The sequence below is a fragment of the Calypte anna genome, chromosome Z (genome assembly GCF_003957555.1).
Source record: "Calypte anna isolate BGI_N300 chromosome Z, bCalAnn1_v1.p, whole genome shotgun sequence".
Taxonomy (NCBI): Eukaryota; Metazoa; Chordata; class Aves; order Apodiformes; family Trochilidae; genus Calypte; species Calypte anna.
In genome coordinates, this window is record NC_044274.1 from 52,361,492 (window position 1) to 52,382,022 (window position 20,531).

The 20,531-nt window shown below is 37.7% G+C and overlaps 1 protein-coding gene across 2 annotated transcripts in view; it reads right to left on the bottom strand.

Annotated features, from left to right (window-relative positions):
* The window catches only part of MAST4 (microtubule associated serine/threonine kinase family member 4), a 278,832-nt gene that overhangs the window by 21,855 nt on the left and 236,446 nt on the right, over positions 1–20,531 (bottom strand). For both annotated transcript variants that reach the window (XM_030467138.1, XM_030467137.1), the window contains 7 exons: positions 17,236–17,303; positions 15,643–15,728; positions 7,105–7,313; positions 6,302–6,440; positions 5,189–5,321; positions 4,311–4,476; positions 1,626–1,727 (listed from right to left, as the gene is read on the bottom strand). In XM_030467138.1, the coding sequence (XP_030322998.1) occupies positions 1,626–1,727; positions 4,311–4,476; positions 5,189–5,321; positions 6,302–6,440; positions 7,105–7,313; positions 15,643–15,728; positions 17,236–17,303 (903 nt within the window). The remainder of the gene's footprint in view (positions 1–1,625; positions 1,728–4,310; positions 4,477–5,188; positions 5,322–6,301; positions 6,441–7,104; positions 7,314–15,642; positions 15,729–17,235; positions 17,304–20,531) is intronic.

A 20,531-nucleotide genomic window follows, 5' to 3' on the forward strand; every position in this document is an offset into this window, starting at 1 on the left:
AGTCATTAGCTAAGGACTGAACATTTCACTGAGCACAGTAATGGGATATTACATTAGAATTGTGTAATTCTGATTAGTATCAGACACTTCAAACCCAAGATGTCTCTTTTTTCTGGCATTTTCCTTCTTCAAAATAAGTATGGCATCTCTTTTCCTTCAGCTTTACTATAGCACTGAGGCCTCCTGAGCAAAATACACAGTTATGATTTTCATGGAGTGTTTTGCAGTGAGCTAATACTTATTAAAAAGACAGGAGTTTTATTTGGATGTAGAGCCAAGGATAAACTGTGCTGTTTTGCAGTGCCCCGAGGGACCCATCACACTGAAGCCTCCATATCTGAGAGTTTCTTCTGACACTTAAAAAAACCTTGCTGCAGTTTCTAAACATCCCACTGTGCTTCAAAGAAAGAGCTGCCCAATTTTTTTCTTCAGGCTGCCAGCTCTCATGAGACAATGAACAGCTGAAAGAAAGCAGCCTGTAAACAACCTGCACAGATGCTCCACATGGTGGCACTGACCATGAGATGAGTTAAGCTAGCTTCATTCTACCCAGTTCTACCCTTCCTCAACCAGCTGAAGCAGAAGAGGCAAAATTTGCGATCTTCTCATTCAGCCTTTGACATGCTTGAATTAACACTGTATTAATTTCCTCTATACCAGGAAAAAGTATGCTGGCAATGTAACAACAATGCCTGAAAGGAGTATACTAATATTCCTGAAAGGGAATGGAACTAATTGTGATTCATTTTGCCTTCAGAAGCATTGCCCTTTTGCAGCAGATGGAGTAGGCACCAAGTGGAGAAATTGACTGGAGCATGACACTTCAGTCATTTTTAACTTGTTCAACATGGGGCGAGGGAGATCTACAAACTTCATTCAATGACATTTACTCCAGATCATCTGTTACAGTGAAGTCTCAAGGGCTGTTCACACAGATTCCAGAATCAGGCTCACTGCTCCTAATACGTCAGGCTCTAAGCCTGACTAGTAAGTCAGGTTCTCTTGAAAGAAATAAACACAGCATGAATGACCACAATGGAATAAGCTAGAAGCTTGTGTTCTGACCATTTACTTCTTTACCACTTGCACTTCTGGTTTTACTCTTGTTCATCCAAGAGGTTGCTGAATGAAAATGACAAGACTTTCCACAACACAACCTCAGACAGTCATTTCTGAATAATTAGAATACTCAAACACCCTAAAGCCTGGAGAAACTAATTTGCTGAGCTAAAATACTTCTGAAAAAAGAAGCATCAGGAAGCAAGTTGTTCATCGATTCCCTTTCTCTGTTTCTGTGTTTAATTATTTAATACTGTGCTCATGAAGGAACTTCATCCAGTGGCTAACTGGGTCTTTTGAGAAGTTTCTGGTTTATCAAAGTAAGAGAAAAGTGCAAATTCAAAGTTTACCACATGTAAATTCCAAAATAAAGAGCAGTCATCACCTTGTTAAACTCACGTTATTGGTCTGAATGTGTAAAACATCCTCTGCTATAATGGCATGTTATTATGCTATCTGCCCTGATAGTGTTGCCCGGGCAAAACAAATAGGTGAACAAAAGCTCTCAATGCTCAATAGAGAAGCTATTTCTAGCACACTGACAATTTAAAATAGTGCCTTCCAACCTGTTCCCAGTCTTTCCAAAGGATTCTGTCTGAGCAGCAGTGTAATCAGATCCTGGGCATCTGGAGGTGGTGCTTCGTCCTTTTCAGGCCAGATGATTTCATCTAGCAAAACAAAAAGTTGTTTGTTATTGCTGAAGTCTGATACCAATATTCAGCAGAAACCATGAGAAAATTTGTAGTGAGCTAGAGAGTTAAGGCTATTTCTTCAAGTTGCCTTCTGCTGTGTACCAATTACTTCTGATTTTTATACTACTTACACAGACACCATAAACATACTATGAACTTCAAACAGTGTTGAACAACAAAATACAGGAATGCTTGGCTCATGGAAAACCACTGTAAAATATTAGCATAACTTGTACGTTGTCCCTTCTCCCTGTCTTCCCAAATTAATGGTTTAAATTTGAGTTCTGTTCCATGGAAACTGCTGTTAAGATAGACAAAGCTGACCTGACCCAGCAGGCACTGCTCACACCTTCAGACCTTCCCCAGTGCTAGTAGATTCACTGAAGTCATTACTTTCATGATTAAGGGCTGAGATATCAGTCTCTGCTCTGAAAAAATACTTGACAATCAAGTTTTATTTCAAGGCTCTTAGGGATATTTTTGTCTTTTTATGATCTAGACATTTCCTTCAAAAACAATCATCACTGGAGAAACAATCATGAGAAGCTACATATATGTTTAATATTTGCATTTCAGAGTTTAAGGAAAGACATAAACTGACATGAAATGCAACCTGTTTCTGGAACATTATTTTTAACCGAAATCATTTTAGACACCTAGCTTTATACTGATGCCTCCACAGTTGTACAACAGGGGGTGGCCAGAGAGGCAGCGTACAATAAAGAGGGAATACAGTTAATGGGGAGGTTATATTTTAAAGCAGATTCTCAAATACAAATTAGATTTCTTCCAAAGAAACTAGAATAAAAGTTGAGGCTATAGTGTGCATTCTTTAAGATGATTTTTTACTGTTGAATACAAGGGGAACATGCATTTTAGCAGAGGAAACTTATACAAGAGTGTTCTTCTGCAGAAAATTATTGTAAAAAATATTTCACTAAGTAAGGGTATTTAAAATAAGAGAAGAAACTGAAAAGTCAGTATCAAAACAAGAGGACTGCAACAAAACCACCAGTCTTGGAGGGTGAGTTGGAACACAGCAGATTTATAAACATACACTTTTGCAGACTATTTCTGGAAGATGAACAGATTTCATTCAAACAGATAAAGTTACTTATTTTAATATCAGCTAGATGGTAACACATGACAATTTGTTTAAAAAAAATGCAGATTTAATGCCACATACAAGAAGTCTAAAGTGCAGATCTTGTCATTAATTTTAGACTATTCCCTCCCATTCTCCCAGACAGAGTCCATAAATATAAAAACACATGTGCATGTCTGGAAATGCAATAAAAATGCTAGTTATTTCCATGCTTGCATGACTACAGCTTCTACTGCAGTTCAGATCTTGATTTGGAAAATAAAGCATGAATATGCATCACAGCCATGAGGCATTCAGGCCAAAGCCAGCATTTGCTGCTTGTTGTTTAAACAGTTGATTCTACTGGACACTCAAGCCTCAGCACAGCCCACTGGAAAGCAACACAGCTCCTAAATCCATGAACAGCCAGGATGTTGTATAAAGAGGTCGTATACTAGAATCAACTTCCAAATGCGTTTCCTTACACTTTAGCACACAAGTCTGGCTTTGACAGAATGTCTCCTTAGGTACAAAAAGGGATTTGTTATGTTCTCAGCAAATAAGGAACCAGAGGTGCAGTCAGCTGTGTTCTTGTTGGGTTTTCAGTATACTTGGTTGTTTTATTGGGTTTGAGTTGTTGGGGCTTTGTGGGTTTTTTTGTTGGTTGGTTGGGGTTTTTTTGTGTGTTAGCTACTGGACCTTTTAAGTCATAAGACTATAAAACAAACAGGGAAATACTCAGTAAAAGAGGTGCCATTCTGTTAAACTTTTGGCATGAAGAGAGGACTACTACATCTATGCATGTGGGAAATTCATGGAAACAGCAGGTAGGGTAGTAAATGACTCTGTTTAATTATCATTCAGTTTTAGCACAAGCCACATAACAATACTCAGGGTCAGCTTGCAGGTTAAGATCTAAAAGGTTTTTGAATTTTAAATGGAAGAAGAACAGCTGCTGCAGAAATAACATTGCACTGCAACAATCACAAATTAAATCATTAACAATCTGTGAACTGAATTTGTTTCTTTCTCATTATTTATTATTTTAGAGACATTTGTTTTAGGCTTTTATTACATCTTCGTTAATTTCTTCATTGTGCATGAAGTATTTTTCCATCATTTATGCAGATTTATTTTAACTGTTTCTTCTCTGGTACAATTTTTACTGAAGACTGAGATCACTATACCATAGTGGCACTATTTTTCCTTCAAATAGTGCAACATAGCATTGTACTCCACATTACTGCATTTCTGTATGTAGCAACGATACAGTATCAGTTAGTTCAGCTTTTAATCAAAATTTGCTCTTACTGATTTGACAGCAAATTGTGTGTTACAGTACTACGATAATGGGGTGGTTTTTCAGTAAAACTAGCTTGAATCTTGTCTATCAGTAAAATTGCAAACATCTTTCCTAATAACAAAGTTTCACCACAAGCTAATAAACGCTGGGATTTTTTTGTGATAATCCTTACCGCTGATTACTTGTCCAAACAGCTCTTCTGGTGTATCTCCAAAGAATGGCACACAACCAACAAGAAATTCATAGAGGATAATTCCCATAGCCCACCAGTCCACTGGTTTTCCATAACCCTGTCTCAGTATCACTTCAGGAGCTATGTATTCAGGTGTACCACAGACCTAAAAAAGAAAATAAGCATAATGGTAAAACAAGCCTATAATTGAGCTATGTTACATAATTTATAGTTCTTGAAATGCAAAGTAGTATTGGAACATGGGAAAAAAATCAGTAGGTCTTAGTTTACGTAACAGCTAATGTTTTAGAATGACCTAGCTACATTCACAGGATTTGTAATTAACATTTGTCTATCTGTCAGGCAAAGGACAGTTTGGGTTTCACACAGGGGAAATATTTTATTTAGCTTAAACATATCCTTGTATTTACATGAAAATTGTAATGGTTTTACCTTAAGTAACTTTTACAGTGAACAGATTGTGAGCAATGGTAATGAGGCATGCTTAAAGGGAAATGGGCCATAGCAAGGATTTTAGCACCCCTGGCTGTACAATGCATCATGAGCTCCACAAGTACTCTTCTGAGACTTCTGAATTCCTTATAAAACCAGATTTCTGTTTGTCTCTCTCACAAATTTACTTGCACATGATTAGGTCGTTCATCTTACTAATAGATCCTAATGTAGAAAGAAAAAAGCAGGGCATCTGCAGGGGCAGAGTAAATAATCTGCAGGGCATCAGTAAAAGTAACTGACATCCAAAATTGAATACCAATGCAGAAATTAGAACTGTTCATGAAGTACTGTTGTACATTCTGTTGGAGGAACATCACTTGATTTGAACATTCAATGTAGAAACAAGAAAGGCTTTATCTTACTTGTTTATCAAGGAATTCTCTGGCATCCTTCTCAATGTGACCCTCATACAGATTGGTAGTCAAACTCATCAGTCCCACCTTTGACAGGCCAAAGTCTGTAAGCTTTATATGTCCCATGGATGTTACCAATAAACTGAAAACCAGAATGACCTAGTTATTGTGACATAATTCAACATTATATGCTTATCATTACTGCTGTTATTACACTTTGAGGAAAATGTTTCTTTAGCACTGCAAATAAATGAAGACAGCTGAAAAAGTAATTTAACCATGTACAAAATAAACAGGTTAAAAATCCAAATCTTACTTTTGTTACTATTATTGTCAGTTGTAAGCAAACTTTTTATATGTAACTGCACAACATCTTAAAGACCCACACCAGTGTTGATAGCTGAATGCTATCTGCAGTGAAGAAAAACGAACAGCCATCTTCTGAAAGACCTAGAATAAATGTCACTTTCAAAGTGAGGCGAGCATTTTCCCTCTGTAACAAAGCTGGGTCATTATTCGAAAAAAAACCCTCAGGTATTAAATTAGTTAACTAATACTATACTGGTCCGAGACATCATATTGTGAAGGTGTTGTCATGCAACAGACACGACAATTCTTTTTACCAAGCCATACTGCAGCAACTTCCTATAATGTTGTTTACACATGTAGGGACAATATAGTAATTCTAAGTACTGAAAAACAAGAAAAAAACACCATGCAACAGGAAAAATCTCCCAATCTGGTCATTCTTTTCTTCATATATGCAAATATCTGCAATTTGCTGATGCTTTGTATTGAACGGTGTTTTAAACATACTTTGAAAGATCTTATCCTGATCAAAATTCATTCCCCTCCATTTCAGCAAAAAGAGCAAAAACAAGCTTTATTTAGCTACTCCAAATTGCCTCTTCCATCTTAAAAATAGAAAAATTTTACAGAGTTCTTTTGGAAAAAGCATATTTTCGGTAAGTGAAGGTAAAATATTCCAATCCTGTGCTGAAACTGTGAATCTCCCTAATGTTCACAATTGAAAAAAAATATTTCAAAAGCATTCAAAGCAAGTTTACAGCTTTCATATTTTGTCTAGCAATTTCCAAGTCACTGTTCAGTGTATATACATACTTGTCTGGTTTCAAATCTCTGTGTACAATTCCATAATTATGAAGGTATTCCAAGGCCAGAACAGTCTCTGCAAAGTACATCCTTGCCATGTCTACAGGTAAAGGACCCATATTCTTCAGCAAAGTAGCACAGTCTCCACCTGCAGAAACACAAAAAATGTTCTGCATGATGCTACATTATGAAGTATATCAGCACAGTCCACATGTCACATAAAGAGACACAATCTGTAGTCATAAGTATTCATTTTCCTGTAAGATTAACCACAGTGTGAAGATGGAAGCAAGAAGTACAAAGGTTCAGCTGGAAACTATGAATAAACTTGGGGGGAAAGAGAGAGAGAGAGAGAGAGAGAGAGAGAAAAAGGCCATGTAACCAGTCTGGGTATTCCATGTTGCACTGCCTCTGCCCAATGTTCTCCTTTCAGCATCAGTACCTTTTCAAAGTGCTTCCTCTTCCTTCTTTCTTTATAAAAATAACTATTACAAATACAACAACATGTGCCAAAGGAAATTTGAACTCCAGAAAAGCAAACAGCATTTTCACATGAACTTGGAATGCTGGGACACTTACAATTACAGTCTAAGAGGAACTTGTTCAAAGAGCAGTTACTTCCCATTATACCTGGATTACAAGTGTTTTACAAGTGCTCACTGGGAGATAATGACTGGGAAAAAAGCCATCTTTTCCTTGGATCTTAAATTTGTACTGCCTGAATACAGAGAACACATAAGAAGCCGTTCTAACTCAAGTACCACACAGTTTATTTCTCTTGCTTGGCATAAGAAACAGAACACACATTTTACCTTCTACGTACTCCATAACCATGCACAAATGACGTCTTGTTTCAAAGGAGCAATACATGCTGACAACAAATGGATTTTCTGCAAATGTCAAGATATCTCGCTCAACAAAAGCCTGTTGGATCTGGTTTCGGAGGATAAGATTCTGCTTATTAATTTTCTTCATGGCGAATCTTTGTCTGGTTTCTTTGTGTCTCACAAAATAGACCGCACTGAAGAAGTTCAAATGGGAGAGAAAAAAAAAAAAAAAAATTGAATAACTAGAAAGATTTTATTTTGAATAACCTATAAATATTTTTTTAAAAACCTCATTATTTATGATATAAAGGACTTGGTTTAAGTTTAATATAGCTGACCTGCCTGTCACATTAGAGAATGGTTACAAACCTCATTTTGTTTCATAACCAGTATGAGGCCTCGGTCAACACAAAAATTTGTACAAAAACAAAACCCAAAGCATAGCAGACACAGCATATGCTCCCCTCTCCCTCCCACATATACAGCTAATGCTCTCGGCTCAGACTGATTTTGCGTGTTTCCATTATAAAAGAAGATATACAAAACACAGCTATGGCATAGTATTATGTAAATGTGCTGTCAGATGATTATGACTCAGACTCCATCCAGGGGATTTTATAATATGTCACAGATTTCTCATAAAGGCTGCTCAGAAGTTACTTGATGGGGTGGCTCCCTCACTGCCAGGTACAAAATCTGTTCCTGTTCAGTCCCTGACATCAGCATTGATCCATATCAGGGGCAGGTCGCCAGTAGGTAATCAGAATCAGAGATCACTGCTTTAACCACATTGGTAATGTGGGGTTAAGATGTATCTTGACACGCAGAATTTCCACCAGGGTACTTGGTACAAAGTTTGCTGCAAGCTTTGTAAGGTCAAGGTGGGGTGGGAAGTGAAGGAAAACTTCTCATGGACAAGCCTTCTTTCTTTCAGGAAGGAATTAACCTGCTGTGAAACACTGACATAGGATATTACTGGTCCATTTCTCAAAATCCCTTGAGACAAATTCTGAAAATAGTGCCCTTACTTGAAATCTACTTTGAAGCCTTTAATGCTTACTGCATCTGCAGTGTATAATCTCAATAGTAGTGTGTGTTTATGCAAAGAAAAGACCAAAAGGAGAGAATACAGGAGGGAAAAAAAAAAAAAAGTGGGAATCAATTGTGATTTTAGGTTGGGGGCGGGGTTTATAGTTTTTTAATTTAATTTTTTGTCCCTATGAGGTCCAATTATCAGCATACAACTATTTATTTAAACACAAAAACAATTTTTGCTTTATTATTTCTATGAAGATCTTCCTTCAGCTACCAAAGTTACAGGCACTGAAAAAAATGAACATGTTTTCTGCTTTCTTTTGTGGAAGAAAACTTTTCTAGACAATAAAGTTTCTCTTACTGATTCCAAAAGCTTTCATTAATCCCTTGTTCTTGTCTGAGCATGGGGCAGGTAAAAAGACATTACACCATGATGAAAGTAGGAGAAAACTACCTCGGGCAAAACCCAAGACAAACCCCACCCTTCGTGCCTCCTACTAAGTCTCACTCTCTGCTGCCCCTCCCAAGCTGGAGCAAAGACCAGGTTATTCAGTACTCCTCCCTGCTGCCTTGAAGCCTTTTGTACTCCTGCACCCTTTCCTACTGCTCCTCTCATATTCACTTTCCACCCCTTCATTACAACTCCTTTCCTTTGCATTTGTACCCTTTACATTCCGGTTTTAACCTCTCTTGTTGTTGCTATATCCTGTCAGTCTTGGCTTCTTAATCTCTTATCATTTACTGTTTTCCTCTCCCTGCTGTAGTCCCATTATGTACTTCTAGAAACATGAGCCCTTCAGGTGCCTGAGGCTGCCATCCTTAGAAAAAAATTAAGTGATACAAATGAACTGAAGATTGCCTGAGGACTTGGTATGCAGAGTTCTAATCTGGACAGTGTCCCAAGGTGAACTCTTAAAACAGATACAAACCAATGTGTATTATTACAGCATCTTAATAAATCCCATCTGCAGATCATATGGATCATTACTACCATACTAAAAGATGAAGAACCAGTAAGTTCTAAGGACTGTTTAGTCCAGTAAATATCTGGGAAAAGCTGGCTGTGTTTCCTAAGCTCTCTAAATTGCATTCTCCATTCTTACAGTCACAGGCACACAGATAATTGTATAATTTCCAACTAGAATTCAATTATCTGCAATTCCCCAGAAAAAAACCTTGTATTGCTTAAGTCTACTGGACACAGAAGACAATTTCAACACAATTGTTTCTCTCACATTTTCTCGTGCCTACACAGTTTGTGTTAAACAAAAAGTACTTCTAAATTAACGTCACCACGTAAAAGTGTCTAACATCACTTATTGACATCTTCTGACCAGAGTAACCCCATCAAGCAGCATTTTGTGCTTCCCAAAGAAAATTATGTTCTAGCCAGCAGAATGTAATTCCTGAAAACAACCTCCTTTCTACCTCCAGGATGCTCCCAGTTCACCAGGGGTGCCATTTCCTCAGCCTGCCTTTAGCACACTGAACTAAACACAGAATAATAACAAATACATTCTAAATAGAATGCTGTGTGTCAAGCACACATCTGCTGTGACACAACTGTTAAATTCGAGGTAAAAGGATGGGAACAGCCATCTTGAGATCTAGCACATAGCAACATCGTCTTAGGTAATTTTGAACCATGATTTGCCACCCTTGAAGTAGCTCCTGTTACTGTGTAACAAATTACAGTGTAGCTTGGATGACCCCTCAAAACTGTTATTTTGTTGTATTCTCCTAGTCCTAGCACTGTACTCGCACCTTGTTTCCCCATCCGCCTGTCTTGCCCCCTTCCCAGCCCACTGCCCCACATCTATCTGTTCTTTATTTTTCAGAATGCTGCAGGTGAAGCACAAGACAAATGTTTATATATCTGTTGCGTATGTACTCCAAGAGAGAGCAAAAAGCCCCACTCCTTATTAATTAAATGATTTTCAGAATATTGTAAAGACAACTGTAAATCCGAGGATTCCTTTAGCACTAAAGTGGTATCAGGAATATCCAAGACCATCCAATTGCCCTGTCAATCCATTCAGTGACAGTGCTACGCCCTCTCCGCATGAGAAGCCTCAGAGTGGTGCTGCTGCAGTCTCCTATAGTTTCAAATAAAGCATTAAAGCATGTGCTTTCCTACCTTCCCCGTTTTCATAACATGGTGACAAGAGCTTTCTATGATTCTATGAAACTCCAGTTTTACTGTATGGATTTAAAGAGATACACAAGTGCTCTGTGTTCTACTGATGCTGTATTTCAACATAGCAAGAAACATTTACTTTTCAGGACAGGTAAGAAATTTCGTAAACTTAAGTAACATCCAAACATTATCTTATTTCACATCCAGCATAAATCTCAGCTTGAAAAAGTATCTTTAAAATACCTTTAGCTAGGCATGAATATAAAACATTGTGGACATGTGCTAATATGATTTTAGAAAAACAAAAAAAACCCAAAACATTTTTCTAGGTTCCTAAATTGCTCCAACCTAAATATCATGCAACCTATCCTTCCAATCTTGCAACCAGGATTACTGTTTTCACTCTAAATTACTTACAGGCTTTAAGCCTGGTTCACAGCTCCTCAGTAACTTCAAATTTTAGAGCTATTTTACAAACCAGTCTACATTCAGTGCTTGAGGCTAATGTAGCTCTGTTACTTGCTTTGAACCAATTCCCTGATTTGTCAAAGGACCTTGAACTCCTAGTGGAAACACAGGTAGTGTACTTGCTTCTTAAAAGTAATAGCTGCTCACCAGGAGCTGTTTTTCATTTTCACAAGCAATGTCCTGAGAAGAGTTTTATCCTAGTCTGCCTAGAAGCAAATGAGAAACTGGCCATCTAAAGAAGGGCTGTGACCCTTCTCTCACAACTCATACTAGTCCTGTGTAGTGAAATGAGGCAACCAGGTGCCACTAATTGCCAGGGAGTGGACATGAGCTTGTGTTAAGCCCACCTGTGCCTGATCAGGGTGGGCCCCCACTGCGCATGAGCAGGACCAGGGGGCCAATAAAAGGTGAGGCCTGAGACACAAGCTCAGCTCAGTCCTGGGCTGAGCCAGCAGAGAGATCAGTTGCTCTTGGAGCAACAGCACTGATCCGGGTTAGTCAACTCTGAGAGCCATAGGCTTAGAGCATTGCTTGTGAGTCTCTGCTGGAACACCTGGTTGCCTCATTTCACTACAGTCCTGCCTGTCTCAGTATGTTACAAATTTTGACTACTAAAACCACCTCTCCATATCTAATAGTAGTAATATCTTCTACCTTTATGAAGGCTAGTAAATGCAGATGTAAAATGATGAAGCTGCTATCCATATTTCCTACATGGAAACTGTTTTGCATTTGCAACAGAAACGCTTGAGAAATTGAGATTCTCACCATTTTGGAGCACACTGCATGTTCACTGAGGGCAGAATTCAACACCTTCAGCATATTAACAACCCTCCCCCACCACCAAAAGGATTGAATTAGCTGTCAAAATTAGATCCTCACACACACGTTTGGTACAAAGGGAAGTTAAGTCACTTGGCCTGCGTGGTACCAGGAAGGGAGGCTCTGTCAAGGACAATTAACTGCATTAATTCAATGTTCATATTTTCTTAAAGGCCAAAACTGAATGATACATATCAGATGCCTAGGATAGAAATCGACATCCATTATTTTCTAAACTACTCTTTAAAGCTATAGGCTCCTAGGTATCAAAGCCTGTTACTCTGCATAGACCAGTCACCCACAGGGGTAAACAGAAAAGGAGGAAAGGAGTACAGCTGATTAGACCCATACACTATTCAAAGCTGGTGCCACTTCAGTAAACCTACAAAGCCATGCTTCCCCTAAAACCCTTCACTTCTGAAACTCTGGCTGTGAAGCTGACATTGTTTAACTTTCTTAATTCTATTTCCAATGCAACTGTACCTGAGCAGCTACTGTCAACTGAGTGGAGAAGGACAGAAATGTGTGCTCACAGGTCAGAGGCAGCAGCTGCTAAAGGCAACAACTGCCTCAGAGTTTTTAAATTTATAAACACCATCAATTAGTGCTTCATGTACATATTGACATTACCATCTTTGTAGAAGTGAAAGCATGCCAGGCAGGTGCAGAAGTGGTATAATGTATTTATTTTAAGCAGAGACCATTATACATTAGTGAAGAGCATGTGAACTAACATCAATCACTTCCCTGAAAGCAAATGTCATCTTTATTTTGTTGAGCTGGTTCAAGAAACCAGGCAGATACCAATTTGAAGATAGCCACTACTTCTAGCTACTACCTCTAGTAGTGAATTTGGGAAGCATGAAAAATTTTGGCTGGCTGAAAAAAGCCATGCAGCTACTGAAACCATTAATGACTTGGCTAGTACCCTACATGCTTACTGATTCACAGCTTATTTAACTTCTTGTATATTCCTAGCCATTCCCAAAAAACCTGATACACCTTATCCATTATACAGTCGTTTAATTGCACTACAAATGAGTGTATCCAATCAATTAAAAGCAGAGAACTGCTAAGATATTTACTCAATCTTCATAAAACCAATAGTTTATATTTAAACTCATCAGGTTTAACATATCTGATAAATCTCTGCTGCAGCATGCCAAGACCAACAATTACCCTGTCAGGCAGTCAAACACTTCCATTTCGCTAACGAAGGCAAAAAACACCACAGAAGAAATCGAAGACAGACAAATGGATTTTTTAAAAAATAAAAATACATTCAGAATTAAACTCTCCATGGTTACTTCAAAGAAAACATTACCATAGCATACTGCATCTTTAATAAATCACAGCACTAAATATGACCACTGTCATATTTTTGTGAATAAATCTCCAAAGCACAAGCAGAATCCACACATTTTCAGGTTATTTCAAAAAAAACACCCTAATGGAAAAACACAGAAGTGTAAAAAAATCTTTATGGAATAACAACAACAAGTTTTATTTCAGCTGCTTATACTAGTAAATAAAGTGCAATAGGGGGCACTTTACTGCTTTGTATTCACAGATGGAAAAGGTGTTATTGCTTTACTACACTCCATTTTGTAGATGGGTTAAAGAGCATTCAAGTAACCATGATGTACTCCCCTTTAAACTTGACCAGAACTTTCAAATAAACTAATCACCAGTCATATTGTTGCAAACACAAAAAAACCCATGTAGTTACTAAAAAATGGTCTACCTATATTATGGTCACAGCTACCTGCCACACTCCTGTGGAGGTCTCCAAGTACACAGATAGTCTTGAAAAAGCAATATCCTGGAGGATTTAGTAGCACAAGCCTTCTCAATTTACAGAAGTTAGGGGGAATTTGTTAGGTACTAAATAAAACTTTAAAAAGTTAGTAAATACTGTCTCACAGCTCACCGTCTTCCTTTGCCCTATACACTAATTAGTAAAGGGATGTACCTTTGTTTTCTTACTTTTTTTAAACTTTTCTTCTAAGAAATAGCCATTTAAAAACAAAATCTGAAATATTAAAATCTAGTTCACTCTAGTTTGCTTAAGAATGAAAGGAACAGCACTCTACTAAACTGACAAAATTGTAAATTTCCACTTCTAATACTACCACAGTGAGGCCTACTGCTGCTCTAACATTTTCTAAAGACAATAATGAGTCATGCAGAACTAATCCACGTTGTTCACCCTCTATCAGCTTTTCTTTTCCTCATAAATTTATCAGGGCCTCATCCAACTTCCACAATTATTTGTGTAATTGCCAATTTCAGGTATTAGTGGTAATAAATCCATTTTGTAAGTGCTCATATTCCCTGCCAAAAACACAAAGAAAAAATTCATGTGTCTACATGGTATGTGCTACAGAAAGACAAGGCTTTTCATCTTTTATTTCCCAGCCTTTCAGATCGTTACTTGTCTCTGGTTGCAAATGAACAGCTGTCTTCAGCTGATACGTCTTAATGGCTCCTCAAGGATCCTTATAGTGTAAGGGAGCAAAAGTCACAGGTCTACCAAACCTCTGACTTTAATCAGCTGGCCTTGTGCTGCTGGTTATGGCATGCCCTTCTGCAGCTGCCTCCTCCTCTCCCCATCCCTCAGCATCCTGAAACTCCTAGGTAGCTGGGCAGGTCTAGTGACTCATCTTTTTGTATAACTTGAGGCCCAGCCCACAAGGCTCTCAATCTCCTCCAGAAAGACAAAGATGAATTGGGTAGGACATGAAAGGAGGAGTGGAGGACACATAGCATCTGCCAAGGGAAGGAGATGCCATGCAACCAGGGAGGGGAACAGCAGCTACTGCTAGCTGCTGAAAGAAATGGTTTTGAATTCCTGGGGAGAAACTAGCATACAGAAAGTAGTGAGCTTGTCTAGGCAGAAATTCTGAGAAAAGGAGCTGTGAAGAAGTTGACCAGTCAGAAGGTGATTCTGGATATTGCCTTCAGGCTTTTTGTTGAGCTATGTCTGGATGGAAAGTAATAGTTTCCACACGAGCTATCATGACCAACAGTACTAAGGCAGTACTAAATGCCTTGGGTCCCAGAGACTAGGGTTTCCATTACCTGATTATGATCAGAGACTACTACTGTGCCCACCAAGCCATTAAAATTACATGCAAAACTCCAGTGGGTAGGCTGCAGGTGCCTCGTCTTTTATGCCCACGGTCACTTCAGAGTGCTCAGTCTATCAGGTCACTGCTGCTTCCTGCCTCACATAGGCAGTGTGCAGAGCAGCACCAGCTTAATGGGGTCTGTGCAGGATGGGTAGGTCAACAGGTCCTGTCTTGATGCAAGTCAGTGCAGAGGAGGAGTCAGTCAAGAGATAGTATCAGTCCAGGAAGGATAATTAAAGAGATTTCCATCTGCTGGCAGGCATAATACCCACACAATGCTTCCAGAAAACATTTCTTGTTCATTTAAGGCTTAGGCTAACAGAATTTTTGCTTGGTCTTTATTTCCAAATGACCTGCATACCATGGGGCAGTAAAATATGTACTTTCCCAGAACCCAGAAATTGACCAAGTAACAGCAATTACTTAAAAGCTAACTGGTTAAAGTTTGAGGATGGAAAACTGCCCCAGAGAAGCAGAAAAGAAGGGAATTTGTTTCTATTTCACCAAATTTCTTAGATGAAGTAAGCATTCATTTTTAACAATCTCGTCTCCACACAGACGCAGTTTTATACAGTACCACAGTTGCATAAACACAGCTGCTTCTGCTATTATAAAAATGGCTTTAAATCTGCCCTTTGATTAATTCAGATTTCATCTTTGGCACTGCACAATACTTACTTCTCAAAATCTTTGTCATGTAATGTTCAGTATTTTAATTCACTGCAGCACACAGTAATTCATTATTGCCTAGCAAGTTTTCCAGTAAGTTTTTCTTCTGAATTTCAAATATTAACAAACAAACAGGAAAGGAGAATGAAAAAAGCAGCAGTGCAAACAAACTCCCTCACACAAACACCACTGCAATACAAAGTAATGGGCAGTTATATGAAAATAAATGCGAAAGAGCTGTTGCCCTCATGGATTACTCACCCATAGGCTCCATTACTAATCAGTTTAATTGTTTCAAAATCACTTTCCCGAGGTTTTCTCCGCAGCTTCAGTGAAGTATTAGGGCTCTTCAAAATAAAAAAGAGAAAAGAAAAAAGTTAGTACAGTACGTTTTTTTCAAAATCAGGGAAAACCAAAAAAAAACCAGCTATCAGCAGCAGGCAGTCACACTCTGATGAAGCAGCTTAATAGTCTGCCCAGTTAGAATAGAAAGGGACCAACAGGCCTACTGATGCAAAACTCTTTTTAATCAGAAAGGTATCTGTTACACTGCAGCTACCCATCCATTTATGTACATGCACAGGTTAAATCAGACAGACAAGAAGACCTCTGGCAAAGCACCTTCTTCATTCCTGGCAATTTCTATCCAGAGTTACAGATTTCTGTGCATCCCAGAAGGCACTCACTGGCCACTGTCTTCCTATTTTGGTAAGTCCAACTCTCATAGTACAGCCTGGTAGCAACAAAACACAGACTAGCTCACAATTATTAGAAAATTTTGGACATTTCTAATGTTAGAATACATCGTGATATAATTTACAATAGACTGAAAAGGCATAAAATGAAAGAAAAATCTGGAAGTAAAACTGCTACAATTCTACCACTACAGAGGTCACTTTCACCTGCTTGTATGTCAGAACATTTCCAAAATGGAGTTGTGCCAAGTACTGCATAGCCTTTTTTCCTATCTCTAATTTTTAATCAATCTTGAAGATGTAAGTGTGAATTAAAACCAGAGTGCAAGGGAAAGGGTGTGGTGGTTGTGATGAGGGTATGAGACTTCCAAATTCACTATTCCAAACCAACAAGAATCTTTTCAAGATTTTTTCCAAATCTACAAGAAGTCCTATGATCCCTACCCAAGCAGTGTAGTAATAGTTAAGGCGTAACACAGACCAGGCTGGAACATTTTCAATTAAATGATTGCCAAAGAATTCAGTGTAAGAAGACTCCTAAGTATAAGAAGGCTCATTAATATAATGAACTACATAGGAGCAGAGGGAGATGATTTATTAAGTAGTTTAGCTCACATGCTTCCCAGCGTACAACTCTTCCTAATTGCGTATTTATGGCAATTTTGAATGGTCCTGTATTTACTTTTAAGTAATGCTTCCCTGTCACTTTCTATGTGTGTTCATACCACAGCTGCACTTTGAGAAAAAGTTTCCAGATATTTATCCTAGATTTTTCTTTACTGATTCTATTCCATGTTCTTCTATTACACTGTATTATTCTTCATTTATTTCTTCAACATTTGCATAATACGAATAACTTTACAATTGAAATTTCTTAGCTATTGCTACACCAGTTTGCACCTTAGACTCTCGTCAGTACTTCCTTTAGCCTCTTTCCACTACATACTGTTCAAATCTAGTAAGAGTATTTTTAAACGCTGATGAACAAAAGCAGCAGAGTAAGAAACTCCCTTCATGCCAGAACCCTGCAATCCTTTAGAGATGGCAATTTACACATATAAAGAGAAAATAAAATGAGGAAGGGTGTCGGAGGGTGGGGAACACTACACATTTATTTTTCCTTGCTCAGATTCAGCAGCAACCTAACAGGAAAACTTACATTTATTGATTCATCCCCTTCCAGAGTTTCTGCTGTCCCACTGTCACAGTTAACTAGCTGAGCTATTTCTGGAAGCAAAGGTTAGAAAGGTTAGAAACTTCATTTTAAACTATACAAAATACAAAACTAAATGACATGCACAAAACCTGAGAAGTGACACTTTTCTGGAATACTTGCTAAACATGTTGTCCTACTGTAGTACTTGCTAAATAACCTCTAATGCACTTCTGAGCTTACATTAAAAAGAAATCCCACTCAGAGAGTGAAAACTGGCTATTCAATACATTTGCAATCTTCCATCGATTAACTCAAACAGATATGAAGCAATGAAGAGTGACACTGTACCTGCTGCTGAGACACAGGAATTCTGAGATGCATGTGTGATGTGAGCATTGAGGGACAGACAGCACTTAGATGCTAAAATAAATCCCTGAGGATCTCAGCCACTGAGGGATCCTCGTTCTTGCTGGGCTCCTTCACAGATAAGAGTAAAAAGCTTCTAGTTCAGACAGAGGTGGAATCCAAACAGTGTGTGTACTCTACACAGAAATGCTGGTATGCCTAACAGAATAAAAGCCATTTTCTTCCTAGAGGCTTACCATTTATGTGGTCACTAATTCAGACAACCTCTCTGGGAAACAAAGATTCCAAGAGCCTGCAACTTGACCTGCTTGTCTCTGCCAGGGTCAAGCTGTGCTACAAAGGTTTAAGCCTACCCTGTTCTTTATGGGGCCCAGAAATGAAAAACTCACCTGGTAATAAAAGCTAAACAGGACCATTGGTAGTTAAAAGCCTCTGGGAAGCTTAGATACTACTTTAATTATAAACATAGCTAATTATATACTCCACATAGTCGAAGATAAGTATTTTATCACAATTATCTTATGGGAATTAGATGTAAGACCACCCTAAATTTTTGAGGAGTATTTTTGTCTCAGCACTGTTCACTAAATGTATGAAAATAATGAATATTCACATAGAAGATATACCTAACCAGATTTTTCACCATTAAATGTGAAATTCTGCACATTTACTGTAATCATTAAAAACAAATTAATCAAAGGGATATTTTTCTGTTAGAAGAAGGTATAGATTTAAGAAGTAACTCTCACTTGTATTCACCATCCAAAACACAACATTAAGTGTAAGAATCAAAAGTAATGAAAGTGTCATTTCAAAAACTAAACAGATCTTTGAAGTGCTAGAGAGGCTAGAAACATTCAAAAAATTCTAAATCTTAAAATAATAAACAGTAAAAAATATCTCCGATAAAAACAAACACATCCTAAAAAAACCTGAAAAAGCCAAGACTAACATCATATAGGCCAAACTTAAAATGGGGTTGGTTTTTCTTAGCTTGGTGAACCTAGGTTTTTTCATAATAGAACCATTGATTAAACCTTTATTGTACAGGTCGGAAAAAAGCAAGGTAGAATAAATACACTTCGACAACCTGCTCATACTATTTTCATAAATCTCAAATTAAAAAGAGCGATTTTTAAGCAGAACTTCAGAAAAATAGCCTCTATCTGAGAAACACATATTATTTCCAAGCAGTAGGTAGTAATGGAATGGAACCAAAAGTCAGTTTTCAAAACAGGAAGCTATGAAACCATTTTGCAATGCCTGAAGAGATTTTTAAAACTCATCTAAATACCATTAAACATCTGCCCTTTTTCTTTCACTGATTTAAACCATTTCTGAAGACTCATGATTCAAAAAGGTAAAGATGGTAATTTTAAAAGCATGGGGAAAAAATTCTCCCTGGGGAACTCTTCTGAAATGCAGCCACCAGTCTCAGAAAAGTGATGAATCTGTTGTGGTATTGCTTTCAGTAGAGTATAAATTTATCTGGTGTTATCTCCAAGTAATGCATGCATCATTTCACCCAAAGAAAGGACGCTACAGCTATGGCAGCAGACAAAGGAGAAGTAGAGAAGGGTCTAAACAAAGCAGAGTGCTTTTCTCTGCAGAGAAAGTAAAATCCCTTGCATGAACATTTATAAACACTGCAGACATAATTGAACAGTTTAGTTGGAAATACAATTCCGTGTTTCAGGATGAGCACTGTTACTGAGGTGGGTTTTTTGTTTATTTTAAAGGATTTGATTCTTCTACCCTCTAAATATCGTTAATTTTTTCTGGTCTTGCATAAAAGGAATTTAAAGCACTGTCAGATGGATGATGATGTAATTTTTTTTTAATACTTTTGTAAAATATTAATTCCAGGGCATAAACCTATTGTGTTATTCTTTTATTTTTGCTTAGGTATTGTCATTGTATATAGAGACATCGATTTAAAAGCCAATCCTGATAATTTCTTAATTCATTGCATAGTGATTTATACCACTTTTAAGTATCACTTTTTGCAGAGAGGCAAAAAAGTACTAATACAAATCAGATGGCCTGAGTTACTTGAAAATCTACATACACATTGACCTCTAAAATAATACACAAAATAATTCATTCACCCAAAATTCTAGCTGAATCAAAGGTCAACAGTCCACATATCACACCTCCTTCAGTATTCACTGACAAACAGCCCATATTTCCTTCAGAAAGTAACACGTCAATTATCTTACAATGCTTCAACATTTATCAACATTTTATTTGTTGATATTTAATTCATGAAACATAAGATGCATTGTAGATTTAGCATACAGCAAAACTTTATCACAATAAACTGTTAAAAAAATGCAAAGATATTATTAAACTGAGTTAGTGACAGATTCTTGGCTCATGCTGAGGAACACTTATCCAAGTGGCCAGAAAGAGTCAATGAGTAAGGTAAGTCTCAAGTGGCAGAACATGGGTCAATATTACTAAACCCTCAACCCACACTCCAAATTAAATCTTGGATAATAATCAGTGAAGAATTTATGAATTGTCCAGACCAACAGCTCTCCAAACCCAGCAGACACCACTTTATCTTGCAGATAATTATGCTGCTTCTGGATCTTTTGGGGCACCACAGGGAAAACAATACTTATGTACTTCCTTAATTTATCTAAATCCTTGCTGTAGTCCAAATCCAAGTAAAAAGCAGAACTGCTTTTATTTCTGTCTCTGATAAAACATTAAATTTGGATGAGAGAACTTGGATGAGGGAAGATAGGAAGCAGAAAATTAATAGGCTTGGATTCCTCTACATTTGTTAACATAAGACAAACATAATCTGAATATAATTAATCATGTGACAATATCCATTGTAACTCAATTAGATCTAACCAAGCTCCTGACATCTGGCAGTGCTGAATTTCACAAGCTCCTGAAGTTAAGCAAAATCTGTATTTCTT